Consider the following 26,289-nt stretch of genomic DNA (forward strand, 5'->3'; position numbering starts at 1 on the left):
AAAGCTTAGCACGCTTGGTCGAGTGCCTTTGTGCGAGCCTTCGTCCTACCAGGCTGAACTTTTCGTGGAACTCATGCGACACACAGCAGGCACGCCTAGGGGAAAGGCATTGTGATTGGGTAGGGAGGAGCGTGGTTTGTGCCTCCGTAAATTAGGCGGATGCTTGACCTCCGAGAAGCTTTTGGAGAGACTCACGCGGAGTGGATCGAGGCACCACCTCCCCGCTTGGTTCGGACTCCACTCGAAGCAGCAACGTGAAGCCAAACCCTCATCTGACTGGTCCCCGGGGTCGATGCACCAGTCCGCCACGGTCGCATCGGCCGATATACCGACTGCTCAGGCACGAGACACTGCAGGATAAATAGATAAATAGATACCATGCCCTGCAGGTCATTGGAAAACCAGGCGCCTTTTTCTTCGCGATCGTGAGCATCTCTCAATGGCTTCTGCGACTGCTCTTCTCGCTCTGGCCGGTCTGGCCGCTGGTGCCACCATCACCACCACCGAGCCTGCGCTCGCTGCCATCCAGAGGGCTCAGGCGACCACGGTGCCCCAGACCTGGACGTCCAATGTTACGGGCAAGTCTTTTGACCGTTTCTATCAGATTTGGTTGGAGAATGTCGTAAGTACACATGTGTCTTTCGATGGTATTGTGTAATATTCACTGTTCATAGGACTACGTCAATGCGGCCAACGACACCAACCAGCAGTGGCTGGCTAGCAAGGGTATCACCCTGACCAACTACTACGGTGTTGGCCACACCTCGCAGCCTAACTACTGCGCATCCGTCAGTGGTGACAACTATGGCATGGACAATGGTAATACTCATGTGTCCTCATCTTCGAAGTACAATGTTAACATTCGTACAAGATAACTTCCATAACATTCCTGCCAATGTCTCTACCCTGGCCGACCTGCTCAACCCCAAGGGTATCTCCTGGGCACACTACCAGGAGCACCTGCCCTACCCTGGTTTCCAAGGATTTAACTACTCGAACCAGAGAACCGGTGCCAATGACTACATGCGCAAACACGACCCCTTGGTGATGTTTGACCAGATCTCGAGTAACGACACTGCTTTGCGTCTCATCAAGAACTTTACCAGCTTCGAGGAAGATATGAAGAACAAGGTGCTCCCTCAGTGGGCCTTTATTACTCCCAGTTCGTTACCCAATTCCTCGGATTACCGTACATACTAATTGCTATCAGACATGACCAACGACGCTCACGACACCAACATCACCTTCGGATCCAAGTGGTTGCGCGAATTTGTCGAGCCTCTCATGAACAACACCTACTTCTGGGACAACACTCTGCTGCTGTTGACCTTTGATGAGACCGAGACCTACGGGGTTCCCGAGTCAGAGATTTACAACGACCGCAACCGCGTCTTCAGCATTCTTCTCGGAGGTGCCGTCCCCAAGCACCTCGTTGGTACTAAGGATGAAACCGTCTACACCCACTACTCCACCCTGGCCACCGTCGAGGCGAACTGGGGTCTTCCCTCCCTGGGTCGCTGGGACTGTGGTGCCAACATCTTTAGCTTCGTTGCCGACACGATCGGCTACACGAACTGGGACGTGGACGCTACCCACCTCTACATCAACCAGTCTCTGCCCGGTCCCTTGGAGCAATGGGGCTACTCCAAGTACCGTGCCAACTGGCCCATTCCTACGACCAACGACACCTGCTCTGCCGGTAACGGTATCCTGCAGTCCGTCATTGACGCCTACAAGGGCCAGAACCCGACCTACAACTACACCGCCCCCTTCCCGTACGATGCTGCCTACGGCCTGGACGTGAACATCCCGTACAGCCGCAACGGTACTACCTACGTCTCCGGTGTCAACACCACCGGTGTTGTGGGTTATGACACCAACACTACGACCACTTCTTCCAGCTCGGCATCCTCTTCCGCCGCTGCCAGTGCCGGCTCTGCCATGACCATGCCCGCTGCTGGCTCTGTGGTTGCTGTTTTTGCTGCTGTCGTGGCACTGTTGTAGTTGCATCGGGATGTGATGATGACTGTGGATATATCTGCACAAAATGTATTGTTTATAGTTGATGATTTGTTTACTTCTACGAGCCATGAGTGATGTTGAAGTCGTCCCTGGATGATGAAATGACTCAGAGCTATGTATATACGCTACTCAGATGGTCGTCCATAATATTTTAGCTAGTAGCTAGATATGCTGTTTACACAACCGAATACTCAACAGCAGGATACATAAATCCAGCGCCATATAAAGTTCATAAAAGAGATGAAGAACAGCGTAGGATCTAAAGAACAGGAGGAAATATAATGGGACGCCTAAACTGACAGCTTGAGGAATAATAGCCGCCAGTTTACAGTAGACTACCAATCGGACAATGGGAATCTACCATCCGCCGGAAGTATCTCCACCATCATGCATCTCACCTCGTTGTGATTGCTCCTGTTCTACTTTCCCCGAGACATGCATACCTAGTTGCCAGCAAATTCTAAGTTACTTGCATGGAGGTGCAGAAACACGAACTGTGGCGTGGATAGCACATTTTACCACCACCACCACCACCACCACCACCAGCTAACTGCAAGCTTAGTAGTATATAAGTAGCACTAATACACCCCACACCCTCTACGCTCCTCCACTATACAACCCCATAAATCTCACTAACTCATAAATTCAATTCCACCATGTCCAGTCCCCCCTCCATCGCCAAGGTACATTCCCCTCCCCCATAACCAATTCACCAACCAAACAACTAACTACTTTACATTCTAGCTCTCCCTCCTCACCATAACCACCACCCTACTTCTCACTCCCCAAACAAATGCATACTTCTACAATTACCCCGCCCTCTTCATCTACAAAGACACCAACTGCACCTCCATCTCCTTCTCCCTCGTGAACCCATCCCTCGACACCTGCAACGGCGGATACTACAACTACGCGGGGTCATTTCAGATGTTCAATATTAAAGACCAGTATACCTGTAACGACAGCGACTCTAGTGCAAGTTCGACCCTCACGTTCGAAATGTATAATAGTTCCGCCGGGGGATGTGGCACGGAGAGTGATCTGTTGTTTCGACAGCCGGTCACGGAGGAGTGTACGGTTGCGGATGTGGTGAGTCCGGGGCCGTTGGGGATGCCGATTTGGTTTGAGTTGGGGTGTATGTAATCAATCCTATATTTCTAGTGTTTAGAGAAGGTTGATAGTTAGGATGGAAGGCGTGTCAGGGTTGATTGAGAAGAGGGTATGTATGTTCTCTTCTATTAGGAACCAATTGCATACTTACACAAACAGTGGATGGGTGTCTATGGGTAAACAATTTGTCCTGTGACTGGGTTTTTGCCTTTCTTTTTGTTTGTATATGGACGGTAAGGTGTTGAACGGGGTATTGCCAGTGATGAACTTTATGACAACGGCCACGATTCTAAACATGCATGTGATCCTCCCGCGAACAGCACGGGTGCACTATAGACCAGTGCGATTCTATTTCAACGTATTAACTGCTGTTCCCTTTGTGGTGCTACAAAACCCACCTGGCGAGGAAGTTGTCCGAGCCTATCTGCCTTCGCTCCTTTTTGGGTGGCTCTGGTCATGCCGCACTCCTACTCTTCATTACCAGCTCGCGCTTGACGGCCACATGAACGGTTTTCCTGGCAGACAATTTTTATATAACTGTTTCCAAACAACAACCAGGATGCTTCTTAACCGAGTACCGCCTTTTGCTTGTTGATTCTATCTCCCCTCTTTGAGGCTGTGGCTATGCCGGCCTCGTTCACCAATAGTACAGTTTACAAGCGTCATCCGAGGCTGCGCCGCGCGCTATTCCATGACACGTGATGCATGCGCCTCTTGCCTAGGGGCTGGAGAACGAATTTGAAGCGCCCGCTCCTTATCCTCGGACTTTGTGCAAAGAAGCATCAAGCCTTCTCAAAACACAGCGAACCCACGTCGTGTCGCCGTTCAGTTCTGGCCGATTGGCTGATTCAAAAGAGATTCCCTCGTTCAGTGGTAGACTAGGAGCAAGACTGGCAGACGAACCCGCACTTCCCACACAGTCTATATTGTAGCTGTGCCGATCCAACGAAGAACGTTTTGAAACTATACACTCTCGTGCTCCGGCAGTACAGAACTACTGCACAGAAGACTACGTCACATGGTGGCGCAGTAACAAGCTTGCATAAGCGATATCCCTGGTATAACTAGTTACTACCTTACAGCCTCCGCAGATTAAAGGGTAGGGAGCTGTTCCCCAGTCAAGGAAACGCAAGATATATCTCCGTCGACTAAATCACCTTAATTGCCATCCACAGCTTCATGGACCTGGCCGCTGGAATTGCCGGCTTGGTGGGTCTGGGACTCCAGGTGTCCCAAAGCCTCATCTCGTATTACGACGGATGGCGACATTCCAGACAAGATGTGGACGACATTTGCCATTCTGTGGGTGACATGCGCCAGATGCTGACGCTTTTGGAGGAGACTGTGAAGCGACATTCTCTTGAACGTTGGAATGGAACGGAAGCCTTCGAGAGGTTGTTGAAGCAATGTAAGAACACTATGGGTAGGTTGGACGCGAAGACAAGGAAATTCCAAGACGATACAGCGACCAGTGGCTTTCTTGCTCGCGCCAGGTCCGAGTGGGAGAGGGTTAAGTACCCTTTAAAGGAAAGTACCATCCTGAAACTTCGAGACCTCCTTCAGCAACAGAAATTGGATCTGGCTCTCATTCTTAATGACTTGAACATGTGAGTCATCTCGACCGCTTTTTTCAGACATGTAATGGTTGCTTATACATTATATACTAGTCATGCATCTTCTGCTGAATCGAAGACTCTCTCAGAGCACATGTCTCGGTTGTCGTGTGATATCACCCAAATAGGGGCCGATATGGAAGAGAACAAGATCATTCTACAAACATCAGTACAAGGTTCGCGTTGCCTTCCATAATATTATAACTTAAGAAGATAACATTTACACTGACCACGATAATCACAGACCTGAAGCGAAAAGAAGTCCTCGGGTGGATCTATAGTCAAGATCCATCTATACTCTACCAGACGCGAGAGTCTAAAAGACACCCAGGCACCTGTCAATGGTTTCTTCAAGGTCAGGAATACCTGCGATGGAGATCAACGGGGTCACTGCTATGGGTGAAGGGTGAGGGTGCGTATCCAAGTGTCCGTTCCACTGACTGCACTTGACTAACCGTTTCAACTCATAGTTGGTTGCGGAAAGTCATTTCTATGGTAAATTTCATATATGATTACAGGGGATGCCGGCTAACTTCGAACCCAGCTCTGCAGTAATCAGAGAGCTGCAATCCTACTGTACAGCGCAGCCTGACAGTATCCTTCTACATTTCTTCTTCTCGTTCGCTGATGCCCATCAGCCGAATCCGCTTTTGTGCCTCTCGTCGTTATTGAGGCAGTTGTGTGTGAATGAACGAGTCCTCCAGATTGTTGAGGAATTGTACGAAAAGTTCAAAGGATCAACAGCAAGCAGACCTTTGCAGTACCACGACATTGAACTCGCACTGGATTTGGCCATTGCGTGCCTCAAGCGATGCAGAGGGATATATATCGTTCTCGATGCTCTCGATGAGTTGCCTAATAGCCCCGACGAATACCAAAGAAGTCGTGTTTTGAATTGGATCAAAGCAACTTCCATCCGGTATCGGCACGTGCACATTTTATTTACGAGTCGAAGTAACTCTAGCTCTGGAGATATCGAAGATTTTGCAAGTAATATCCCGTCAATAGGGGTTGTTACCATAGACGCGATGAGCAACCATGATGATATGTTCTCCTACCTCGAAGCACAATTCAAGAAAAGCCGCGTCCTGAGCAAATTCCCTGGCCATTCTCTCTCAAAAACCCTGCACGACATAATCAGCATGTCTGATGGAATGTAAGCACCGTGGTTCATGATTGCAAGAATCGAAACGATAGAAGTGGCTCACAATGACCTCGCAGGTTTCTATGGGTCCACCTTCAGATGGTAGAGCTCACGAAGCTACCTATCCCCAGATTAAAAGATATCGACCGTATCCTAAGATCGATGCCACCGAGACTGGATGATACATACGCCAGAATGCTACAAAATATTCATTACCTGCTTTCAAGTGAAGCAGCAAGGGCCCTCCGATGGCTTTCACTTTCCTTTCGACCGCTCAGCCTAGTTGAGGTCAACGAGAGCTGTATCATTGAGCCGGGGAACAGGCCAGTTATAGCAGATGAAGACAGACTGGAGGAAGAAGGAATCTTGCCGTGTCTATCCGGACTTGTCCGCTGGACTGGAATTGACAACAACTATCTAGCTCTATCCCATTTCTCAGTCAAGGAATTTCTCACTTCCGAGGCTCTCAAGAGTAGCCCATGTTCAGCATATGGGTTTCAGGAAAATTCAACGCATGCCTTCATTGCGGAATGCTGCATTGCATACATCGATCATTGCTATTGCAGTGAAAATCGAACAGGTACAAGAACAGATCTCGAACATTTTCCCCTTCTTGGATATACATGCCGCTATTGGTTCGAGCATATGATTTCAGCTGGAAAGCAAGAGCAAACGAGACTGGCTTCTTTGGCATCCACCTTGCTTCAGTCTGGAGAAAAGTGGAGGTATGTCACATTAGTCTATAATCACATGATTCCTGATGTACCCTTTAGTTGCGCCCATCGACGATGGACTCTTCGCACACCTTTGGGGTGGGCAGCTGTTTTGGGTCTTGAGTCAGTAGTTCACCTCCTATTATCACAACGACCAGGTGATCTCCATGTGATACAAGACATCAAGCTCAAGCGCGAGAGGTGTTTCCAAATCCCAAATCCATGTGAAGAGTGCCGGGGGTTTAGAGTTGCCTACCCGACTAGCGGTACAGCGCTTATGAAAGCTGTGGAATTTGGACATACATCGATAGTACACCTTCTCATTGATGAGGGTGCTGATATAAATGCGAGGGGTAAATTTGGTGATACCGCATTGCTAGTTGCATGCAGCCGCGGAGATAGCGATCTCGTCAAATACCTTTTGGACAGTGGTGCCAATCCGTCTGCTGATCTAACGGACGCGATACGTCAAGGGACCCCCTTGATTTGCAAACTATTATTGGACGCTGGGGCTGTGGCCGATGAGGAAGTAAAAGGAGAGATCCCGTTGATAGTGGCAGCTTCAATGGGCTATCATGGAGTCTGCCGCGTTCTTTTGGATTATGGCGCAGATGTGAACCGACTGATCAGGGTCGACAATTGGGTTACGCAGGAACTCGCTGATGCAACTGATGCATTGACTGCAGCTACTATGAGGGGTAGTGTTCAGACAGTAAAGCTACTTCTCTCCAACGGGGCTCACATCAGAGGTAGCGCCCTAGCATACTCTCTAACTGGAGTGGAAGATGGACCTTGGGATGAACACCGTGAAATCTGTAATATTTTGATACAGCACGGGGCCGACATGAATCCCGATCTTGGGGGCTCCTATAACACACCGCTCGCCGTGGCGCTCTCTAACGGCTGGCTGGATATTGCTAGATGCATGATCAGCAAGGGTGCCCGAGTTGATCCAAGTGATCCTACCTGCCTTGCAGCAGGTAATATTTTAGCCGCAGCAGTTTTCGATGTCGACATGACTCGCGAAATTCTCAAAATTGGCGTTGCAGCTGACTCTCCAATTGCAGCTGTTGAATCATGGGCTTGGGAGACTGATGACGATGCCTGCAATTTCACTACAGCTCTCCAAGCTGCAGCATACCATGGAAATGTTGACACTGTGGAGCTTCTACTCGCAAGTGGTGCCAATCCAAACATCCTTGGTCCACCATACGGAAGCACCTTGTTCTCTCTTTTTGCAGGAGCCTGTTATGCTAAAGAAAGCATCTGGCCCGAGTCAGGTGAAAAGGCAGAGAAGGAAGCCTACAATCAATCTGTGAGAGACAAGACAGTCCAGATTTACAAAATTCTGCAGGAGCGAGGAGTCCAAAATATTGTCCCATGGGGCTCACTGACTTACAGTGCATTCCGTACATGCGTGCGCGGGATGAAATATTCATCAATCAACCCTGATATTGTTGTGCCTCGCTCCATCGACGAGAAAGCTTTTGCTCGTCTCTCCGGAGGAACCTTTTGTCGAGTTGTGCGCAGTTAGAGGAATGGCCCTGTCAACAATTCAACTTTCAGCATTCCACAACCGATCCAAAAAGGGCTCTCGTGCTCTACGAAGACTCAAAGACACACGACATTTTCGATGATTATATCTTCACGTCTTAACGTACATGTGCAGCGCTCTTTAGTTTCTCTTTAGTGTGAAGATGGGGGAGATAGTAGCGAGGGTCTTTCAGAATTGACTTAAGGGTCTTCCTACCGCAGTAATCAACTATAGTTTGCTTTCCACCCTACTAGCTTGTCCATCTCTAATACCACTGAATATATATGTATCTCATATCTCGCCTTATGCATAAAAACTATTAACTAGTTTACACCAGAATAGCTAATGAGAAAGAGACCTGAAGCGGTCGATGATGAGTCCAGGCCTGTGGTATTTCAAATTTCTTTGTGCGGAATCTATATCCTTTCTTGTGAAAGTAGAAGGTACTTACTAGCACCGACAACGCATACATCGAAGAACCTGAAAGAGACCAGTAGAACATATCTCCCTCCCATTGGCTATCACTCGTCAACCTATTACAGGAAGACTAAAACCATCCGGTACATTCGCTATACTGGCAAACCAAAATACCACTGCGGTACTAATTCTGAGCCACAGTTCTTTTGCGTGAAGAAGTCCTTCTCCGGGTATGGAGACCAAAACTCTTTGTTTTAGTAGCGATTGGTGGGTACCCCAACTAGTTGTATTAACAATTACTGTGTCGATAATATTAGTAGTCCTATCTTAATTGGACGCAGCCAGGTTGGAAATGTCATTCAGTTAGATGGGTTTTCACCTTTGACTTCACCACGCAACAACGAGAATTATATGAAGGGAAAGAAGAAGAAGAAGACTGACTGACCGTCACGACATCGCGACCACAGCGCACTAACCCTCCAGGAACGAACTATAGTAATTCATCCGTGGCCATGCGGCGACATGAAATTCCTCTCCTTGAGAGTAGGTGTGATAGCGAAGTAAAGGCTGGGTGGGAATGCTCCCAACAGGAGAGGACACCGACGCGGCCGACGTCCGGCTCATCAACCACATTCATCAACGAGCCTGCACTGCCCTCGCCGTAGATGGTGCGTTTCTACATGGGTGGGCTTGATCTTGCGGCGATGCATCTTAATCTTTCCATCCTTGCCAATGAATGACTGTGACAGGTAGAGCGAGTCATTGTCGTTTTCGGAATACCCCAAGCACACGGCAATGTTGTTGGCGGCTGCGCACTCCTGGATTGTGCGCATCTCAGGCGAATCGCGCTTGAGACTGTGCTTCATGTATTCTGAGACCATTTCAAATTTATGAGTCGCTGCCTGTGTTGTTTTGCAGAACCCAAAGGGGGAATTGGTTAGTCTTAAGGTTGACAGGTAGGAGTCCGGGACCGGTGGTGTGCAGGGAAAAGGAAGAAATGGCGCAGCGCATAGTTACTATAAAATGATGGCGCTTTTCTTACCAAATCCAACCAGGATACTGAGGAATCCAGACCTCTGGGAATGCAATCAAGTCACATCCCTTTCCCGGCAGCCTCGATGATTAGATCGCAGGTCTTCTGGACGGCGGCAGACAGGTCGAACGAAGTAACAGCCTTCGGCTTGGACCGCGGCAACGCGCACAGTTTGAGGGTTGGCTTTGGTCATGGTGGAGGGACTGCGCTATAGATGAGTTGAGCAAGGAAACGACTGGGCTCCAAGTTGATACATTTAAGTACTTTCTGAAGCTCCCGGTTCCGGGAATATCTAGGGTTGGACTGACAGGACTTGGCGGTCATGAGTTGGAGTCTCCAACTCTGATTATTAACTCGTCCTGGGAGGTGCTTCATCTCCAATGGGTATCTATATGTGCCTTGTCTTTCATCGTAATACATTTGGTTGTGCTAACTCTGCGACCCCAAATCCCTGTTGTTGCGATTTCGGACATCGTTGGCGCCCCAACACTCGGCATCAAGCCGGCTTTTTTCAATCAAAAAAACTACATTTATGATCTTATCTAGTCCGAACAGCAATTCCCAGTTATATTTGGCTAACCTCAGCCCAACCCCGACTCTGGTCGACGATCGCATGCACCTGGAATCGCTATGATGGGAACATCCCAATCGACGTTGCCATTCAATTCATATATATACCTTATCGCATCATGTTTACTCAAGATCAAGATATGGACAGTCACTGGGATCCGCGTAGAAGATGCCGCCTAATCTCTGAATCAAATCACAGCGTTCCTCCATATTGTTCGCATTATATATGATAGCTGTACCCATATCGCTCGCTTGGCCATATGTGGTATTCAACACCCACACACCGCCACTACCATCTTCTGGCCATCCGAAGCGAACCCAGGGATCCGTATCTTGGGGTGTGCGCAGGTACATAGATTCGAACTCATCATGGACCGTCTCGAACCATGTTGCGCCTAAACGACGCACTATGAAACATGTCAGTGTTGCACTTCAGCTGCTCCTTCTTCTTGAAGGGAACTAACTACGATCACAATGTGCTTCTTCTTTGGCCTGCCAATCAGGATCTGACTTCGATGGTCGTTCGGTGTTTTTGAATCGGTCAAGGCCGAGGAAATCCAGTTCTACCCCAACGCACTGACGAAGAACATAAAAGCCCCCCTTTGACGGGAAGCCGCGGACTGCAGCCCCTGGACCTGATGCATATTGAACCCAGAAACGCGGTTCTGGCTCGGTGTGTACACAATCAATCCGGTTATTAGGCATGAATGATGGTGTTGTTGGTGGCTCGGGTACTCTGCGTTGCAGCCGGAGGCGTGTGCCGGTAAAGAAGAGAATTGGGACGACAAGGCAAGGAAGTAATATCACAAGTGCAGACTGCATAGTAATGCTGACGGTGAAAATAGTGTGATGAGCTGAGGTGCTTGATATGTCAAGAGGCGACCTGATCAGAGTAGAAGAATAGCCAGAGCTAGGAATGAAGTGGAAAGGCCAGTGAGATGCGCATTGACCAGGTTTTAACCTGATCGCTAGTATTAGGCTGAAGCGTTAATCAAACAAGCGCCGTGGAGATCTGCCTTATGATGACATTTTTCTGCATTGGTGCTTTCTACTAGAGAGCACTTCTCATAGATCATACATCTAGCTTTATTATTTCCATTATTCATGCCAGGTCAGTGTGGTGCAACACATGGTCCGACGCAATCGGCTTGTTCATCGTCTTTGCCGCCACGAATGCAGTGGCCACAAGGCCAAGACCGCCAATCCCCGTCAGAACCTCAAAGATGGAGTCCACCGCATACACATACGCAGTGAGGGCACCTTCACGCAGCGCGGACCCGCTAGCCAGTGTTTTCAGAGTTTCAATGAAGCCCTCCGCATTTTGCGCAATCGCCGTCGGCAAGCCCAATTCGCCGAGTTTCTGGGACATGAAGTTCTGCAGGACCGTCGAGCCGATGATCACGCCAATCGCAAAGCCTAGCGTGCGGAAGAAGGTATACATCGACGCGGCGTAGGCGGCGTCGGCGGCTGCACACGAGGCTTGGGCGGAAATGAGAAGCGCATTGAACAGCACGCCGTGCCCGAACCCGAGGAAGGCGAAAATGAAGATCCAGCTGGCGGTGCTGGTGTCACGGTCGAGAATTATGGTCACCCCTGTTGCGGCAATGGTCGCGACCCAACCGAACCAGAGCGCCCAGCGGTAGCGTCCGGTTTTCGAGATGAATATCGCCACGACGATGCTTGTTGGCATTAGTGCAACTGATACGGGGAGGAGGCCAACACCCGTCATGACTGCGGACATGCCTTTCACGGCCTGCAGGTACACAGAGATATAATAAAGCTCGCCATACATCTAACATTGAGTTGGCAGGTCAGTAAGGTGCAAAAAAAAGGTTATACTGGCAAGGGCATACTAGAATTCCTTGGATAATCGACCCCGCATACACAGCCAACGCAGATCGATCTTGAAGCACCGAAATCCTGACAAAAGGATGGTCAGTCCCCCAGACTTCCCAACATACCGTCGCGACAATCCCTCCAACCCCCAGACACAATGGAACCAAAGTGTGATAGCTTCCCCACGGGTACTGCACGCCGCCCCACGACAGACCGATCAGGAAGATGGAGATACTGGACAGGAACAAAGCTTGACCAAACCAGTCCACGGCACGAAGCGGAGCCCCGCCTCTTTTAAACCGGACCGAAAAGAACAGCAACACTCCGGCCACGGTGGATAGGGGAAAGTTGATGTAAAACACCCAGCGCCAGCCGGTCGAGTGACTGGTATGCTCCAAGAAGGCGCCGCCAATGAGAGGTCCCAGGATCGTACCGAGGGCCATGGATGCCTGCACCAAGGCAGCGTATTTGGGCCGGGGGCGTAGCGGCACCACATCGGTAATGATAATCGTCGCCAGCGGAATGAGTCCGCCTCCGCCGATGCCTTGAATGACACGCCCGGCGAGAAGGGTCGCCATGTTGTGCGCGAGACATCCCACAATGGAGCCGATCACGAAGAGGGCCAATGCCGTGGTCAGGACTCTTCTTCTCCCATAAACGTCGGACAGAGCAGCCATGATGGGCTGAAACCCTGCACTGGGCACTAAGTATGCGCTGCCCACCCAGAACGTGCTGGTGGCATCCCCGTTCAAGTCCTTGGCAATACTCTGTTTCAGCAGTTAGAAGTTGTCAAGTGGTTTGAGCAGGAAGGAAATACTTACTGGAAGGATTGGTAAGAATATAGTCATGTCCAACGAAGCCATGATGGCAATAATGGACAAGCACAGTAGGATCAGGAACACCTCCTTGGTCGGTTTCCAGTCCAAGTCCAGATTATCTGGTCCAGGAGTCTCTGGGGATTCGACAACTCCGTGGCTAATGTGTCCCTCATTTTCTTTGATCTTGCGATCAGTGTGGACTTCAGTATCATGGGTCATGATGTCTGCAGTGGAGGAACCTTTGCTGGGGTGGCGGAGGTGTTCATAGGGAGGCCAGGTTAATCAAGATACAAAGTCCTGATGCAGAAATGTCCTGAGAGACGTGCCCCCTTTTTGGTGTAGATCGCGACTAGACCTATCGTGCATCAATCAGATCCCAGAAAGGAATTTCTGGGGTCAATCTGTGAACTTTGGTTACGCCACTGTAATGTCCATCCGATTCTATTGTTAATATTAACCGTTTAGAGTTTAGAGTCTGATTTTGTCTTGTCCACATAGAGGGCCTCTTTGTCACCTACGGCCCCAGTACAAGTACCGTGTACCCAAAGATACAACTGGGATGCCGATAATCAGATACCGCTCCAAACTGCCGACGTGGGACGCCATTATCGAGACAGTGATGCAGGTGGCCTGGAGAAACAGGAGGGGTTGGGACCTCTAGAGTCTCCATTCGACGTGTCCATCAATACACACTAGCGCCAAAGCAAGAATCCTGTATCCGCGCCATGTTGCCTCCAAACTGATGACCATACTTTCTCTGGTGAGTACTGCCAAGGCATGGCTTATCAGCCATGTCCACGGCTACTAACTAGTTTATGGAGTATCTATCACCGAACCTTGGCAAAGGAATGGAGCTTTTTCCAAGTATGTACCAGCTCGGGGCCCACGTACATTCGCCAAATCAAGGATATTGTGGAGTGTGTTGGTTCGTATAAGTCTATCCGTGCAAAGTAGAGGACCCACTGATCGGGTAGTTTTGCCAATCTGCACCCGTGGACGTCGATCTGTAACCCTTTCCGACTTGCCTAAGGATGGCGAATTTTAGCCGTTCGGGAGGTTCTGGACATAGTCGCCGATCGCCTTCAACTCTAGAGGGATTAAGGTTAGTGGGAAACTCATAGAACGCCACGCGAGGGTCCCCTCGATAGATCAGATATGCTGTATCCATTCCATGGTACCTCATCTGTCTCAGTTGAAGAACAGAAGAAGTAGTTCTGCACTCGGGCCTCCACACAGTCTCACCCGGCCGCCCCACAGTAGACTTGAAGTAGTTAAAGCAGTCAATTTCAGGGAAGCCATCGCGGTATAGCCTGATTATCTAATGGTTGTCATCTGATTGCCCCTCAATTGCCCATCCCCGCCATTACAAAAACTGGCCCAACAGATCAACACCGTTCAAGAGAACTATTCCATCTCCTACTTCAATTGATACTTTTTCCCTCGAACAACCTCCTCTTCCTCCTCTTCCTACTAACCACTACTACAAACATCATGAGTGCCTTCGAAACTGCCGCCGCTGAGGTCAAGAACCTTAAGTCCAAGCCCTCCGACGAGGAGATGCTTCAGGTAACTACGCTTTTTGCCCATTTATCTCTGTCCTATAACTACTGTAACTGACATGAATCACTTTCCAGCTTTACGCTCTGTATAAGGTCGCAACGCAGAGCAACTTCGCTGAGGCTCCCAAGCCTAGTGCTTTTGATTTTGCGGTAAATTTCACTTTTTTCCACATGATCTCCAGATCACTAATATATACACAGGGCAAATACAAGTACAACGCATGGAAGAAACTGCTAGACGAGGGAGTCACTCCTGAGCAGGCTCAGGAAAGATATATCGCCTTTGTTGAGGAGCTTAAGACGAAATACGGCTATTAAGCTTTTGATTGGATCGGAGGGAGGCTATGTGTAATTTAGATAATGGATTATTGTTTACTGTCATGTTGAGGAAGCGCAATACACACGGATCATAATGAATGGAGAGGGGAAGCGTCTGTCCCAGCATAATTCTTCTACAAGCATACTATAGTTATTCCACTGTTCTCTGATGCGCCCGTGCGGGCGTGCAACAAAGTTGCAAAGGACAGAAGGCATCCAACAGGATTGACATATTGCCTAGTAGCATTTCCTCTAACTGAAGAACTTCTGTCGAACTTTGTGTGTTTATTGTATTCATCAATACATTTTCAACTGTCAATAATAGGAATGATCTATCTAATATAGCTTTTAGTTGGGATAGATCTCTACACTTTTCTTTCTTTGCTTTTAGAAGAGATCGGATTCTTTAATCTTATTATAAAAGAATTTTTAAAATACCCAGCTATACTTCTATAATAGTGATTAAAAGAATAGGTTTTGTCAAGCTCCATGCCCGCTTTGTAAGTTTTGGTTATATATATTCATAAAAGCCTAATGCTATTGGGGATTCATATATGTACTGTCAAACTAGGTCGAAGGAGTTTCAAGCGGAGGACTATTCAAGTGTAGTTGGTCTTGGATGAGAGATGAGAAGTAAGGTTAATTAGTGCCGCGCAGATATATATTTGTAAGTGCGACGAGTGTTCTATCGCTGGAGCAGAAAGTACATGAAAGAGTGTCCTTATCTATCCTATCCTCTGTATACCACTGATGTACTATCTGAAGTCTCTCCGTGGTCGACCCAATCGTATCCCATGTTCTTGGTATACCCTGAGTATACTCCCATCCATGGCAGTCATCGTGGTTAAGATCACGTGATGCTACCCGTTCAGACATCGCATGCAGATTCTACCGCTTAACAGCTGTCAATGATTTGCCCGAGCGCTGTCATCATCGGCGACTTCTGCCTGAAAGAATCCACCTGACTATCTACGAACAGGATTGACTAGAAGGGTAACTACTTTCAATAGTGCCCCGCCGATCACCCAACTATCCGGTTTGGGTTGTGCCGATCACCCTCGTCTTGTCTGTTACGCACGGACATTAGCAGTGGGGAGGGGGGATAAAGTTAAGCTATTTAATTTTCGGACAGATTGTTGATGGTCACACTGCAGGATAACTCTAACTGCCGAGGGAAATGTAATAGACCCGTTGGAAACTCCGCCTGTCCGGATATGACATGTATTGACACTTTTCTTTTGTTGATTTGAGGGTGTCAATATGGAACCTCGTAGGGGGCTACGATGATGTTTTATAGTTATAGCAGAGTGACAATCACTCTTTCCAAGGTTAGGAATCATGAAGTGTAAATTCATTATTATGGTAATTGAAAAAGAAAAGAAATGATAGAAAGAAAAGAAAGAGATGCACTCTAGATGTCTCCAATCGCTCCTGTTTCACTCGCCACCTGCATCACCATCTGAATAATGGCATCCACATCGATAGTCTTGAGCGGGATCTGATGATCGGCATCCCAGTCATATCTCCGGGCACTGGTAGGCGTACAACAATCATACAAAACGTGGGTAAAGTCACGCAACATCGAATCCCGCGATCCATAGACATGGACCGTCGGGATGGTCAATTGGACCGTCGATCCAATCTGGAATTCCGAAGACGTGTTCATGTTCAAGAGCGGGGCCGGCGCGGCGATGAGGAGCGCGAATCGAAAGTCCGTCGTGCTTGCCACCAACCCCCTTTTCTGTCGCTCTTGTTGTCGGAGAAGTAAGCTGGCCGCCGTCTGCGCGCCGCGACTGAATCCCAGAAACCCCACCCAGGGCCCCGTCCCGCCCGCCCGATCGTCTTCGTCCATGGCGGACTGGATCGCCTGGTCAATACTCGCGATGATTCGGGCATCGACCTTGGAGGAGCCCGAGTAGGACGCCACTCCCGGAAGGGACTCGTCGGGCTCGATCGCCCCGGGCATCCAGTTTCGAAATGGACCCCATTTCTCGTACACGCCACTGATGCCGGGCCCGGCATGGGTGATGAAGGGGCCCTCCACGTAGACGAGACGGAACGAGGTTTCCAGCTTGGCTCGGAGGGCCCGGCATTGGATTTTCATGATTTTGGCATTGGTTCCGCCGCCGTGCAGGCAGAGAATACGGGGGTGGTGGATGGTAGGATCCGGTTTAGGGATCTTGGGAATGGTAGAAGACATTATTGCAGGAGAGTGTGTAGAGAATGGTGGTTGATCGGGGAGAGATCTTGGAACCAGATTTACTTTATATCCACTGTCATGTACTAGATTCTCTCGTGTCCAATCAAAAGTTACTCTCGAATCCTATAACTGCTACGAATGTGATCGCCTTTATTGGTATTTAGTCCTGTGTATTTCTGTTTATAGGCATACAGACAGATGGTGTCTGCCTAGTTTTGTAAAGCGGAAGATGCCTACGAGATAGTTACTGCTTCGGGAGTATCCTCAGAAGCGCTAGTGAAGATTAGGGTTAGCTGCTGGTTGTGGCTGGTTTGTCTATTGTAAAATAATACCGTCACTGTCGGTATTGGTTTGGCATCTAGACAATCCTGCTGATCTGGATGCTCGTAAGAACGATGGGTCTGATTCCACTCAAGCGATGTAACTCACTTGGGATAATGGAGGTGGGAATCCACATCGCTACTGGTGAGGATCCTGACGATCTCATAGTCACCCAAGCTGATAAATGATGCGCGTTCTAGATTACCAGACTCAAAATTCTCGTCTTTGACCGGATAGGCTAGCGATATCGCTTCCGGAGAACTTATCCCTAAACCGCACTGGAGTGGGTTCTGACTTCTGACACTAACTTCAGTTCTGGCAGCCCGGCAACTAACTGATCCCATGGATGCAGCTGATGTGTGAGCTATTCATTGAGCGCACGCTTTATTGAAAGTTAATTCTAGTCTGAAATACAGAGCTAGCCAATATAGTTGAAGCTATGTCACATATTGTTAGATTCTTTGATCACTATACTCCGAAGTAGAGATTAGGCAAATTCAGTCAGAAAAAGAAATTTGCCAGTGAAGATGGGGTGAAATTCCTATATAACATGCCGTGGTGGCGGATAACAGAGAAAGAGCATTATCATTCAAGGCTCCGAAATCACGCCTGGTATACCTGGCCGAGCCATCTCTCCTCCTCCCCTCATCTCCTCTAAGAGGTTTAATTGCTTTCCATTTACTTCTTTAATTGATACCCATAATTCCTTTCATTATCTCTAATTACCCAACATGGAACCACAACAACTCCGCGAGCTGCTAGATGCTCGAGGGAACACGATTCTGGCCTTCGGTCCACAGGTCCAATCCTTGAACGAATCTGTCATTTCGAAGATTCGTTCCGATATCGACAAGGGTCCTACCTTCTTCCGCCATGCCTTAGACGACCTGGGAGTCTACTGGGATGCATTAGCGGCCAAGATCCCCGAAATCGAGCAAGTCTTTCCGGAACGAAACTTCATCGAGGATCTGACTCGCTTCATGCACCATGGACAGTACGAGGACGGACTATGGAAACACACCAGTACCTTGGCCTGTGTGGCGTATATCGCACAGATTATACAGCATTGGCAATACTTGCACATGGCAACCGACGGTCTTGAACAATCAGAAGACCCCCAAGCAGCGTGGATCGCACAACGCAAAGAGAACGACACAGCCTGTGTAGGCTTCTGTGGTGGCCTCGTGCCGGCGTGTGTGATTGCCAGTGCTCACAACATGGCCGAGCTGGAACACAACGCGGTGGTGGGGTTACGGATTCTGGTGTTGATGGGTCTGATCGCCGATGTCGACGAGGAGTTGAATGGGTATGCCTATGCATTTGCGACCATCTGTCGTGGCGATGAAGCGCAGGATGCACTGCATCGTGTGATTGAGAGACACGCCCCGCATGTTCATATGCAAGCCACCTTTGATATTCGGTGTGCTACCGTCTGTGTGTCCGAATCCGTGGAATCGGCCTTCTTGGAGGAAGCCCGGGACGCTGGCGTCAAGTGCATCAAGCTGGGTTTCCATGGTCGGGCGCATGATGTCAGTGCAGAAGGAGAGCGAAAAACCAGCATCCTGCTACAGCTGTGTGAAGAGCTGCCGGGGCTTCGTCTACCCGACGCCTCGCAATCAGCCCTCCCCGTATACAGCAATATTAATTCCGAGGCGCCCTTCACCCAAGGCAGTCTCCATGAGATGGCCATCCGGGGCATCCTGAGTTTACCGTGCGACTGGTACAGCATCTTTGTGAATGTGTGGGCGCGTCTGGATGATCCCTATGTGGTCTCGTATGGACTGGAGCAATGCGTGCCTCGATCTCTGCTGTTTGGAATCAAATCCAAAGTCCTCCATTTGGCAGACGTCAAGCCTCCACCTCCCCTGCCACAGCCCCCATGTCCGAACGAAGAGATGATCGCAATCGTCGGAATGGCGATCAAAACTGCCGGGGCAGACGACGTGGACGAGTTCTCGCAGATGCTGCGCAGTGGCCAGTCCCAACACCGAGAAATTGGTCCCGATCGAATCGCATTCACGCACGATCTCGACTCCGCCCGCAAGTGGTATGCCAACTTCATGCGTGATGTCGATGCCTTTGACCATCGATTCTTCAAGCGCAGTGCACGGGAATCGGTTGCCATAGATCCCCAGCAGCGAATCTTTCTACAGTCCGTCTACCAGGCGCTGGAGAACGCAGGGTATTTCTCCGCTGCGGTGCGCACGGGTGAAACCCCCAAGGATGTTGGTGTGTTCGTTGGGTCGACCATGAATGATTACGAACACCATGCCGTGACCCACGATGCATCGGCTTTCACCGCGACGTCCACCAAGAGCTATATCCCCGCGAGAGCTGCTCATTTCTTCGGCTGGACGGGTCCGACCGTGGTTTACGACACGACTTGTTCCTCGTCGATGGTTGCGCTTCACTACGCCTGTCGCAGCTTGCTCTCCGGGGAATGCTCTGCTGCCGTCGCGGGTGGTGTCAATGTGATGACCATCCCGGGTACCTTTCGTGGTCTCGCACAGAGCAACTTTACGAGCCCGACGGGTCAATGTAAACCCTTCGATCAGAATGCCGATGGCTACTGTCGTGCCGAGGCGAGTGGTGCGGTGTATCTCAAACGCATGTCGGATGCTGTCCGCGATGGGGACCGGATTCTCGGTTCTATTGCGAGCACTGCTGTCCTTCAGAATCAAAACTCCACCCCATTCTTTGTCCCGAATTCCCCGTCGCTGTCTCAACTTTACCATGCTGTGATCGACAAGGCGAACATCGATCCATCCCATATCGCCGTCATGGAGGCGCACGGGACCGGCACTCAGATTGGCGATGCCGCGGAGTATGCCAGTATCAAACAGTGCGTCGTTGGCTCGTCTCGACAAAACAATCTGGTCCTGGGATCTGCAAAGGGGCATGTCGGACATGCTGAGGGTACCTCGGGTATTGTGTCCTTGATCAAAATCCTCACCATGATCCAGGATGATTATATCCCCCAGCAAGCCAGCTTCACCCAGATGTCGCCTCATCTCAAATCCACAAGCGCAGATATGATCGAGGTGCCTACGTCGATCCGCAAATGGCCCGACGGGCCCCGTACAGCCCTCATCAGCAACTATGGTGCCACTGGGTCTAACGCCGCGATGATTCTTACTGCCCCGCAAAGAAAGAAGCCAACTGTTCATCCAGAAGTCACGGTTCCGTTCTGGATTTCTGGCATTGACGAGGAAAGCATCGCCAGATACTGCGCAAGATTGATTGACTATCTCCAATCCAGACCCGATGCTACCCTATGGGATATTTCCTACCACCTCAGCCTGCAGTCCAACCGCGCCTTGCCGCAACGAGTCCTGTTCACTTGCCAGACGCGTCAAGAACTGGAAGAGAAGCTGCGAGAGCTATCCAACGGTGCGCTGCAGGCAGAAATCACCCCCTTACGGGAACAACGGCCGGTCGTTCTCTGCTTCGGTGGTCAGACAAACTCTTACATTGGACTTCAACGGTCGGTCTTTGATAGTGTGAAGCTCCTCCGCCACTATCTGGACGCCTGCGACGCCGCTATCCAGGCCGCTGGGGGGACGAGCATCTATCCCGACATCTTCTCCACGACGCCAATCACCGATCAGTCCCATCTGCAGGCCATGCTCTTCGCCATGCAGTACTCCTCCGCCCGGTGTTGGCTGGACTGCGGCTTGTCAAACAGAGTGGTTGCAGTGGTCGGGCACAGCTTCGGGGAGCTGACTGCACTCTGTATTTCGGGGGCGTTGTCAATGCAAGAAACGATCAAATTGGTCATTGCTCGGGCAAGAATCGTGCGCGATGCATGGGGCCAGGATCCTGGGGCCATGCTGATTGTTGATGGAGACGAGAATCTGGTGAACCTCGTCCTTGAGGAAGCGAATGCAAATTACACGGGCTCGTTCCCAGCCAGCATTGCTTGCTACAATGGTCCGCACCATTTCACCCTGGCTGGATCGACCGAGGCCATTGACTCTGTCACCTCCATCTGTCAGTCCATGCCAGGTATCAAGCACCAGCGGATTCCTGTCACGAATGCCTTCCACTCCACGCTTGTTCAGCCTCTGCAGGAACAGCTGGAAGAGCTGGCCAAATCCGTGACTCTGAAGCAGCCTGTGATTCGCCATGAACGAGCCACCGAGTCTGAAAGTGCGACTTCATTCAACGTATGGGAGCATATGAGACAGCCCGTCTATTTCCGACATGCCATTGAACGCCTCGCACAAGATTTCCCATCTTGCGTGTGGCTCGAGGCTGGGTCGGGGTCGGGAGTCACCTCCATGGCGAGCCGGTCTGTTGGGTCCTGTGCGTCTTCGCACTCCTTCCACTCGCTCAATATTTCCGATCCTAGAAGAGGCGCTGAAGGTCTTGTGGCGGCGACCATGTCATTGTGGAAGAATGATATCCCTGTCACGTTCTGGGGTCACCACCACTCTCAGAACTCGGATGTCATTCCGCTCTCTTTACCACCGTATCAGTTCAAGAAGACCCGACACTGGCTGGAATACAAAGACCGTGCGTCCGGTCCCGAAGAGGTGCGCGGGCCGGAGATCGGTGACCTTGTGTCTCTTGTGGAAGACCGAAGCTCCGACTCCAAGCCCGTCTTTGCCATCGACACTGAATCGAACTATTACCATGAACTGATCAAGGGTCATGTGCTGGGTAAAGTGGCCCCTGTTCTCCCTGTCTCTGCACAGATTGGACTGGTCGTGGTGGCCTTGTATCGTCTGCACCCGGAATGGACCAAGGGCCGCTTCCCATATTCGGTCCACGACATGGTCAGTCAGACGTACATCTGTGTGGACCCGTCCCGCAAGTTCTGGCTGGAATTCTCTACATCCGACGAGAGTCAGCTGGAGTGGGAATGGGCGCTCACCAGTACCGATCAGGCTCAGACGGCGGACAGCAAGTTGGTGCATGTGGAGGCAAGCCTGCACATCCACCCCCCTCAGGATACTCTATACAAAACCGAATTTGAAACCCTGGAGCGCACTGTGTCTTACCAAGAATGCAAAGAGCTTCTGGGTGCGGATCTGGATGACGATGATGACGTGCATGTGGTCCAAGGACAAGCTGTATACCAAGTGATCGACAACATGGTATCCTACGGCGACGTCTACCGCTGGACGAAACGCATCGTGGGTCGGAGTGGTGTCGCCGCTGGTGTTGTGCGGAAACCCATCAGTCCGTCGTATGACCCGGGACTAGGTGATGCGTTCTGTCAAGTCGGTGCGATTGCCATCAACTGCATGGCCGAAGCCATCTCACCCAAGAATATCTGGGCCCACAAAGAATGCGGGAAAACGCTGCTCTCCCCAAGCTACACTGGAAGCTCAGAGAAATGGCATGTGCTGGTCCATCACCGAGCCAAGACCAGCCGGATCCGTGAGATGGATATCTATGTCTTCGATCCCGCCAACGGTCAATTGACACAAGCGTACATTGGGGCGCAAGCTGTGCAGGTCCCGAAGATGCTGTGGGAGGGCGTTCTCACGTCGCTTACCACGGAGAAACATGCACTTCAGGGGGGTCTGAATGATCCTGCTCCGGCAGTCCCTGAGCCCAGGATCACCGACCAGTCAGCAGACCAAATGCAGAGCACGGCTTCAGCACATACCTATGAGACGGTGTTGGCCGAGCTGAGTGGAATTGTTTCCAAGATCTTGGGAATTCCGGTCGAGGAAATCAAACCGGACTCTCAGCTGGCGGACCTGGGCATGGACTCCCTGATGGGTGTGGAGATGGGTTCGGATATCGAGACTGTCTTCAAGTGTTCGCCCGATCAAGGCGAGATGATGGAGGTGACGAGTGTGGAGGAGCTCAGTACCGTCATTTGGAATACACTGCAAGAAGAAAACAGCTCGGAGTCTTCCTTGACCGACGATGATGGCAGCAGTTCTCAGAGCAGCGTGTCATCAGTCGACGATGCCATGCCATACAACCGAGGTAATATCCAGAAGCGCCAGGATCTGGCCCAGGGTTTCGTCGACAAATACTCTGCCAATTTCATTGCCCCTTCTCCATCTGCCGACGCCACAAGCTGGGATAGCTCCAAAGGAGCAGTGGTCATCGTGACCGGTGCAACCGGCAGCTTGGGAGCGCACGTCACCGCTAAACTTGCCGCAAGCCCCGTCGTTGGCACCGTCGTCTGTCTCAACCGGCCCAGCAAATCATCAGACTCTGCCGTGAGCCGTCAGCAAGACTCCTTCTCCGCCAAGGGCATCGAAATCTCCGACGAGAGCTTCCAGAAACTCCGCATTCTGGAATGCACCACCTCGGAGTCGAAACTCGGTCTATCCGATGAGGACTACACCTGGCTCGTCCAAAACGGCACCGACATCATGCACTGCGCGTTCCCACTCAGTCCGACCGAAACCGTCCGCGGCTTCGAGCCGCAATACGTCGCCATGCGCAACTTGATTGACCTAGCCCGGGATATTGCCTGTGCTCAAAGCAGCCCTCGTCGCCGGGTTGGCTTCCAATTCGTCTCCTCCATCAGTGTAGTCGGGTTCGCCAAGCAGCACCCCGTTTCCGAGGAGTTACGCGGAATCGAATGTACCCAGCCGATCGGATACTCGGAAGCAAAATGGGTATGTGAGCATATACTAGAGGCAACGCTACGTCAACACCCAGACTTCTTCCGCGCCATGTCGGTGCGGTGCGGTCAGATCGGCGGGTCCAGCATCTCGGGATTCTTCAACAAGAACGAACACGTCCCGCTGATGATCAAGTCCGCGCAGAGTCTCCGGGCCTGGCCTGATCTGGCGGGTGATGTCCTCTGGGTTTCCGTGGATCAGGTGGCGTCTGTCATGATGGAGTTGATTCATGTGGAGGATGCGGTTGAGGATACCTCGATCCCGAATACGGTGTATCATATTGAGAACCCTGCGGGTAGAGCCTGGAAGGATTATATCCCTGTGATGCTGAAGGAGCTGGATATCCCTGCTGATAGGGTCATCCCTGTGGGAGATTGGGTTAAAGAGGTGAAAGCCTCGAAGGTGGATCGAGCATCTAACCCAGCTGCTCTCTTTGGGGACTTCTACTCAGGATACTATGTGCCGTTGATGTGTGGGCGGGTTCTGGACTCGGCGGAGAGTAGAGCGAATTCGAAGACTATGGCTACGATGGAAGCTGTTAGTGATGATACGATGAGGTTGTATATTGACGCGTGGAAGAAGAGTGGGTTTCTTAAGAATTGATGTATATATGTGAAGGGATATGCTGCACTAGAGAGATATTAATGGAAAGGTACATAATACAAACAACACATGTAATATAGTATTACCTATGGATTATATCTCTATTCCGTGGTAAGCGTCGTACTAGAGTCCCCTTTCCCCCTCTCAAACTCCACCGTCAAATGCACAAGTGAGATCTCATCATGCTGGCGATGACTGCGGCCCGAGGCCCGATTGACATACGCTCTCTGACTCATGGTATGCGACTTGTCAGCAGTGGCAGTGGTAGAGAACGGCCTGGGAAAGAGCAGATCGATAACCGGCTTCGTGCTTGGCAGGCTGGCGGCAATGATGGCAACAGCTACTTCGATTCCTGACGATACGGAGACACCGAATGTGCTCCAGCTGGGGTCGCTGCTTTGATAGAGTTTGACGATGTATACCATTCGGACGATACTGGCGATGCAGGCGCTTGATATGGCTCTGTCAGATGGATTCACTGCAATGCGGTCTGGTGGTATGTCTTACAATGTTCCTAGGGATAGTAGACCAATTACTACTAGGCGCTTTGTACTTCCGATTTGTAGTCCTGCATTTGTAAGTAAGTATTGTGGTACCCTCCGGTGTCGTGTCTAGTATGCTAACGCACCCAAGATTGTCCGAATTGGTAATCCGAGGATCCATAAGTCCGTAGCGAGTGATAATGCGGCCGTGGAGTACCAAAATGGAATTGATGTGAAACAGGTATACTGGTCGTATTTATGTGGGTTGTACACTGCATCCACCGGAGAGCATTGAAAGATGGTAGCGAGGATGATGGCGATGCTCATAGCACCGACAAAGGCAATGGTGCCGAGGGTGATGGTGCGGAGGTTCGGGAAGACACGCAGGTATAGCAGGCAGATGGACGTCTTGATCAGGCCGGTAATGAGGGTATATATAATGTGAGTGACGTAGCGAAGCTAGAAATATCCCTCCGCTGGTTAATATATGAGCGAGTATAAGGGAGGTGGGATATCTGAGCAAGCGGCCCACCTTGGCTGCTGGTAACGCATTGGCCTTAGAAATAGTGCCGTCATGTTTGCCTGTACCATATTTCACTCCTACACGGCATCTGGCGTGAGTCACAAGACTAGGAATGAGATCAAGCACGTACCGAGTCCAGCAATGACCACGTTTAAGATCGCTGTGACCGTTGCGAGCACCATTGTCCAGTCATCCGATCCTAGTCGCTTCACAATCACAGCTCGGGATACGAATCGCAGGGCAACGATGGCCGTGGCGAACGCTGTCACGGTCCCATTGATGATGACAATCAACGGACCACGGTCCTCACCCTAAGCCTGCAATTAGCATGTAAAGCGTCAGCAATCTTATGCTATTTACCTCAGAGCGTGCTAAGAAGCTTTGCTGCATGATGATGAGGCCGTAGGGCCCGCGCAAAAGGGCTCAGCGCGTCCCGATAATGCGAATTGACCTTTGGGCACACTGCGCTCAGTCGACAAAGGGGCACGAGTGTCCGATCTCTATAAATAAAAGCGTCGGAGGAACTTTGCCATAGCGCTCTTGGCAACAGGATTCCGATGGCTCATTGTGACCACGTTTGGCCCTTGTCAGTTGTCATACCCTAAGCCCCATAAATCTACGCTATGGCACTGGTGTGCTCCTTCACACACGCGACAGATGGGTTCGGAATTGAATTGTCCGAACTAGGAGCCTTGGCAGAATCCTAGCCTATTACCCGGTTCGCGGTATGGGCTGATATTAAGGCCGCATAAGCATTGGTGGAAGCGACTGGCGAGATTGGCCCATTAGTCCCGGTTCATATGTGTCAAACAGCTAACAGGGTCGGCGGCCGATTAGCTTCTCGATAGTCGTAGGCCGGTCGACTTAGCACCCTTGC

General features: G+C 50.5%; 10 protein-coding genes across 10 annotated transcripts; 5 read left to right on the forward strand and 5 right to left on the reverse strand.

The window, feature by feature from the left end:
* The first annotated feature begins 48 nt into the window (after window positions 1-48).
* ASPBRDRAFT_40968 (uncharacterized protein) lies at window positions 49-2,310 on the forward strand. Its single transcript, XM_067624469.1, has 4 exons — window positions 49-622; window positions 675-819; window positions 872-1,162; window positions 1,211-2,310. Exons 1-4 carry the CDS (start codon window positions 440-442, stop codon window positions 2,002-2,004), a joined length of 1,413 nt encoding a protein of 470 aa, XP_067480549.1. The 5' UTR covers window positions 49-439; the 3' UTR covers window positions 2,005-2,310.
* A 368-nt stretch (window positions 2,311-2,678) lies between these two features.
* Window positions 2,679-3,165, forward strand: ASPBRDRAFT_53518 (uncharacterized protein; the record flags this gene model as incomplete). The annotated part of the gene is made up of 2 exons (XM_067627084.1): window positions 2,679-2,705; window positions 2,767-3,165. 2 exons carry the CDS (start codon window positions 2,679-2,681, stop codon window positions 3,163-3,165), a joined length of 426 nt encoding a protein of 141 aa, XP_067480550.1.
* Window positions 3,166-4,311: 1,146 nt separating this feature from the next.
* ASPBRDRAFT_194260 (uncharacterized protein) lies at window positions 4,312-5,905 on the forward strand (the record flags this gene model as incomplete). Its single annotated transcript, XM_067620728.1, has 5 exons — window positions 4,312-4,739; window positions 4,800-4,921; window positions 4,990-5,157; window positions 5,216-5,240; window positions 5,290-5,905. The coding sequence occupies 5 exons, from the start codon at window positions 4,312-4,314 to the stop codon at window positions 5,903-5,905; spliced, it is 1,359 nt and encodes a 452-aa protein (XP_067480551.1).
* Window positions 5,906-9,176: 3,271 nt separating this feature from the next.
* ASPBRDRAFT_28556 (uncharacterized protein) lies at window positions 9,177-9,779 on the reverse strand (the record flags this gene model as incomplete). The annotated part of the gene is made up of 2 exons (XM_067622523.1): window positions 9,177-9,455; window positions 9,756-9,779. The coding sequence occupies 2 exons, from the start codon at window positions 9,777-9,779 to the stop codon at window positions 9,177-9,179; spliced, it is 303 nt and encodes a 100-aa protein (XP_067480552.1).
* Window positions 9,780-10,279: 500 nt separating this feature from the next.
* ASPBRDRAFT_121978 (uncharacterized protein) lies at window positions 10,280-10,861 on the reverse strand (the record flags this gene model as incomplete). The annotated part of the gene is made up of 2 exons (XM_067617479.1): window positions 10,280-10,563; window positions 10,621-10,861. 2 exons carry the CDS (start codon window positions 10,859-10,861, stop codon window positions 10,280-10,282), a joined length of 525 nt encoding a protein of 174 aa, XP_067480553.1.
* A 397-nt stretch (window positions 10,862-11,258) lies between these two features.
* On the reverse strand, window positions 11,259-13,029 carry ASPBRDRAFT_53522 (uncharacterized protein; the record flags this gene model as incomplete). The annotated part of the gene is made up of 3 exons (XM_067627086.1): window positions 11,259-11,948; window positions 12,010-12,759; window positions 12,814-13,029. The coding sequence occupies 3 exons, from the start codon at window positions 13,027-13,029 to the stop codon at window positions 11,259-11,261; spliced, it is 1,656 nt and encodes a 551-aa protein (XP_067480554.1).
* Window positions 13,030-14,195: 1,166 nt separating this feature from the next.
* On the forward strand, window positions 14,196-15,000 carry ASPBRDRAFT_40973 (uncharacterized protein). Its single transcript, XM_067624470.1, has 3 exons — window positions 14,196-14,376; window positions 14,445-14,519; window positions 14,571-15,000. Exons 1-3 carry the CDS (start codon window positions 14,302-14,304, stop codon window positions 14,685-14,687), a joined length of 267 nt encoding a protein of 88 aa, XP_067480555.1. The 5' UTR covers window positions 14,196-14,301; the 3' UTR covers window positions 14,688-15,000.
* A 1,016-nt stretch (window positions 15,001-16,016) lies between these two features.
* ASPBRDRAFT_40974 (uncharacterized protein) lies at window positions 16,017-16,996 on the reverse strand. The gene has a single exon (XM_067624471.1). The coding sequence runs from the start codon at window positions 16,885-16,887 to the stop codon at window positions 16,099-16,101; it is 789 nt and encodes a 262-aa protein (XP_067480556.1). The 5' UTR covers window positions 16,888-16,996; the 3' UTR covers window positions 16,017-16,098.
* Window positions 16,997-17,812: 816 nt separating this feature from the next.
* ASPBRDRAFT_40976 (uncharacterized protein) lies at window positions 17,813-24,472 on the forward strand. The gene has a single exon (XM_067624472.1). It carries the CDS (start codon window positions 17,940-17,942, stop codon window positions 24,405-24,407), a length of 6,468 nt encoding a protein of 2,155 aa, XP_067480557.1. The 5' UTR covers window positions 17,813-17,939; the 3' UTR covers window positions 24,408-24,472.
* A 36-nt stretch (window positions 24,473-24,508) lies between these two features.
* ASPBRDRAFT_121802 (uncharacterized protein) lies at window positions 24,509-25,802 on the reverse strand (the record flags this gene model as incomplete). Its single annotated transcript, XM_067617461.1, has 6 exons — window positions 24,509-24,857; window positions 24,915-24,975; window positions 25,036-25,348; window positions 25,422-25,471; window positions 25,543-25,723; window positions 25,773-25,802. 6 exons carry the CDS (start codon window positions 25,800-25,802, stop codon window positions 24,509-24,511), a joined length of 984 nt encoding a protein of 327 aa, XP_067480558.1.
* Between the last annotated feature and the right edge of the window lie 487 nt (window positions 25,803-26,289).

Source organism: Aspergillus brasiliensis (genome assembly GCF_001889945.1).
Source record: "Aspergillus brasiliensis CBS 101740 unplaced genomic scaffold ASPBRscaffold_4, whole genome shotgun sequence".
Classification (NCBI taxonomy): Eukaryota; Fungi; Ascomycota; class Eurotiomycetes; order Eurotiales; family Aspergillaceae; genus Aspergillus; species Aspergillus brasiliensis.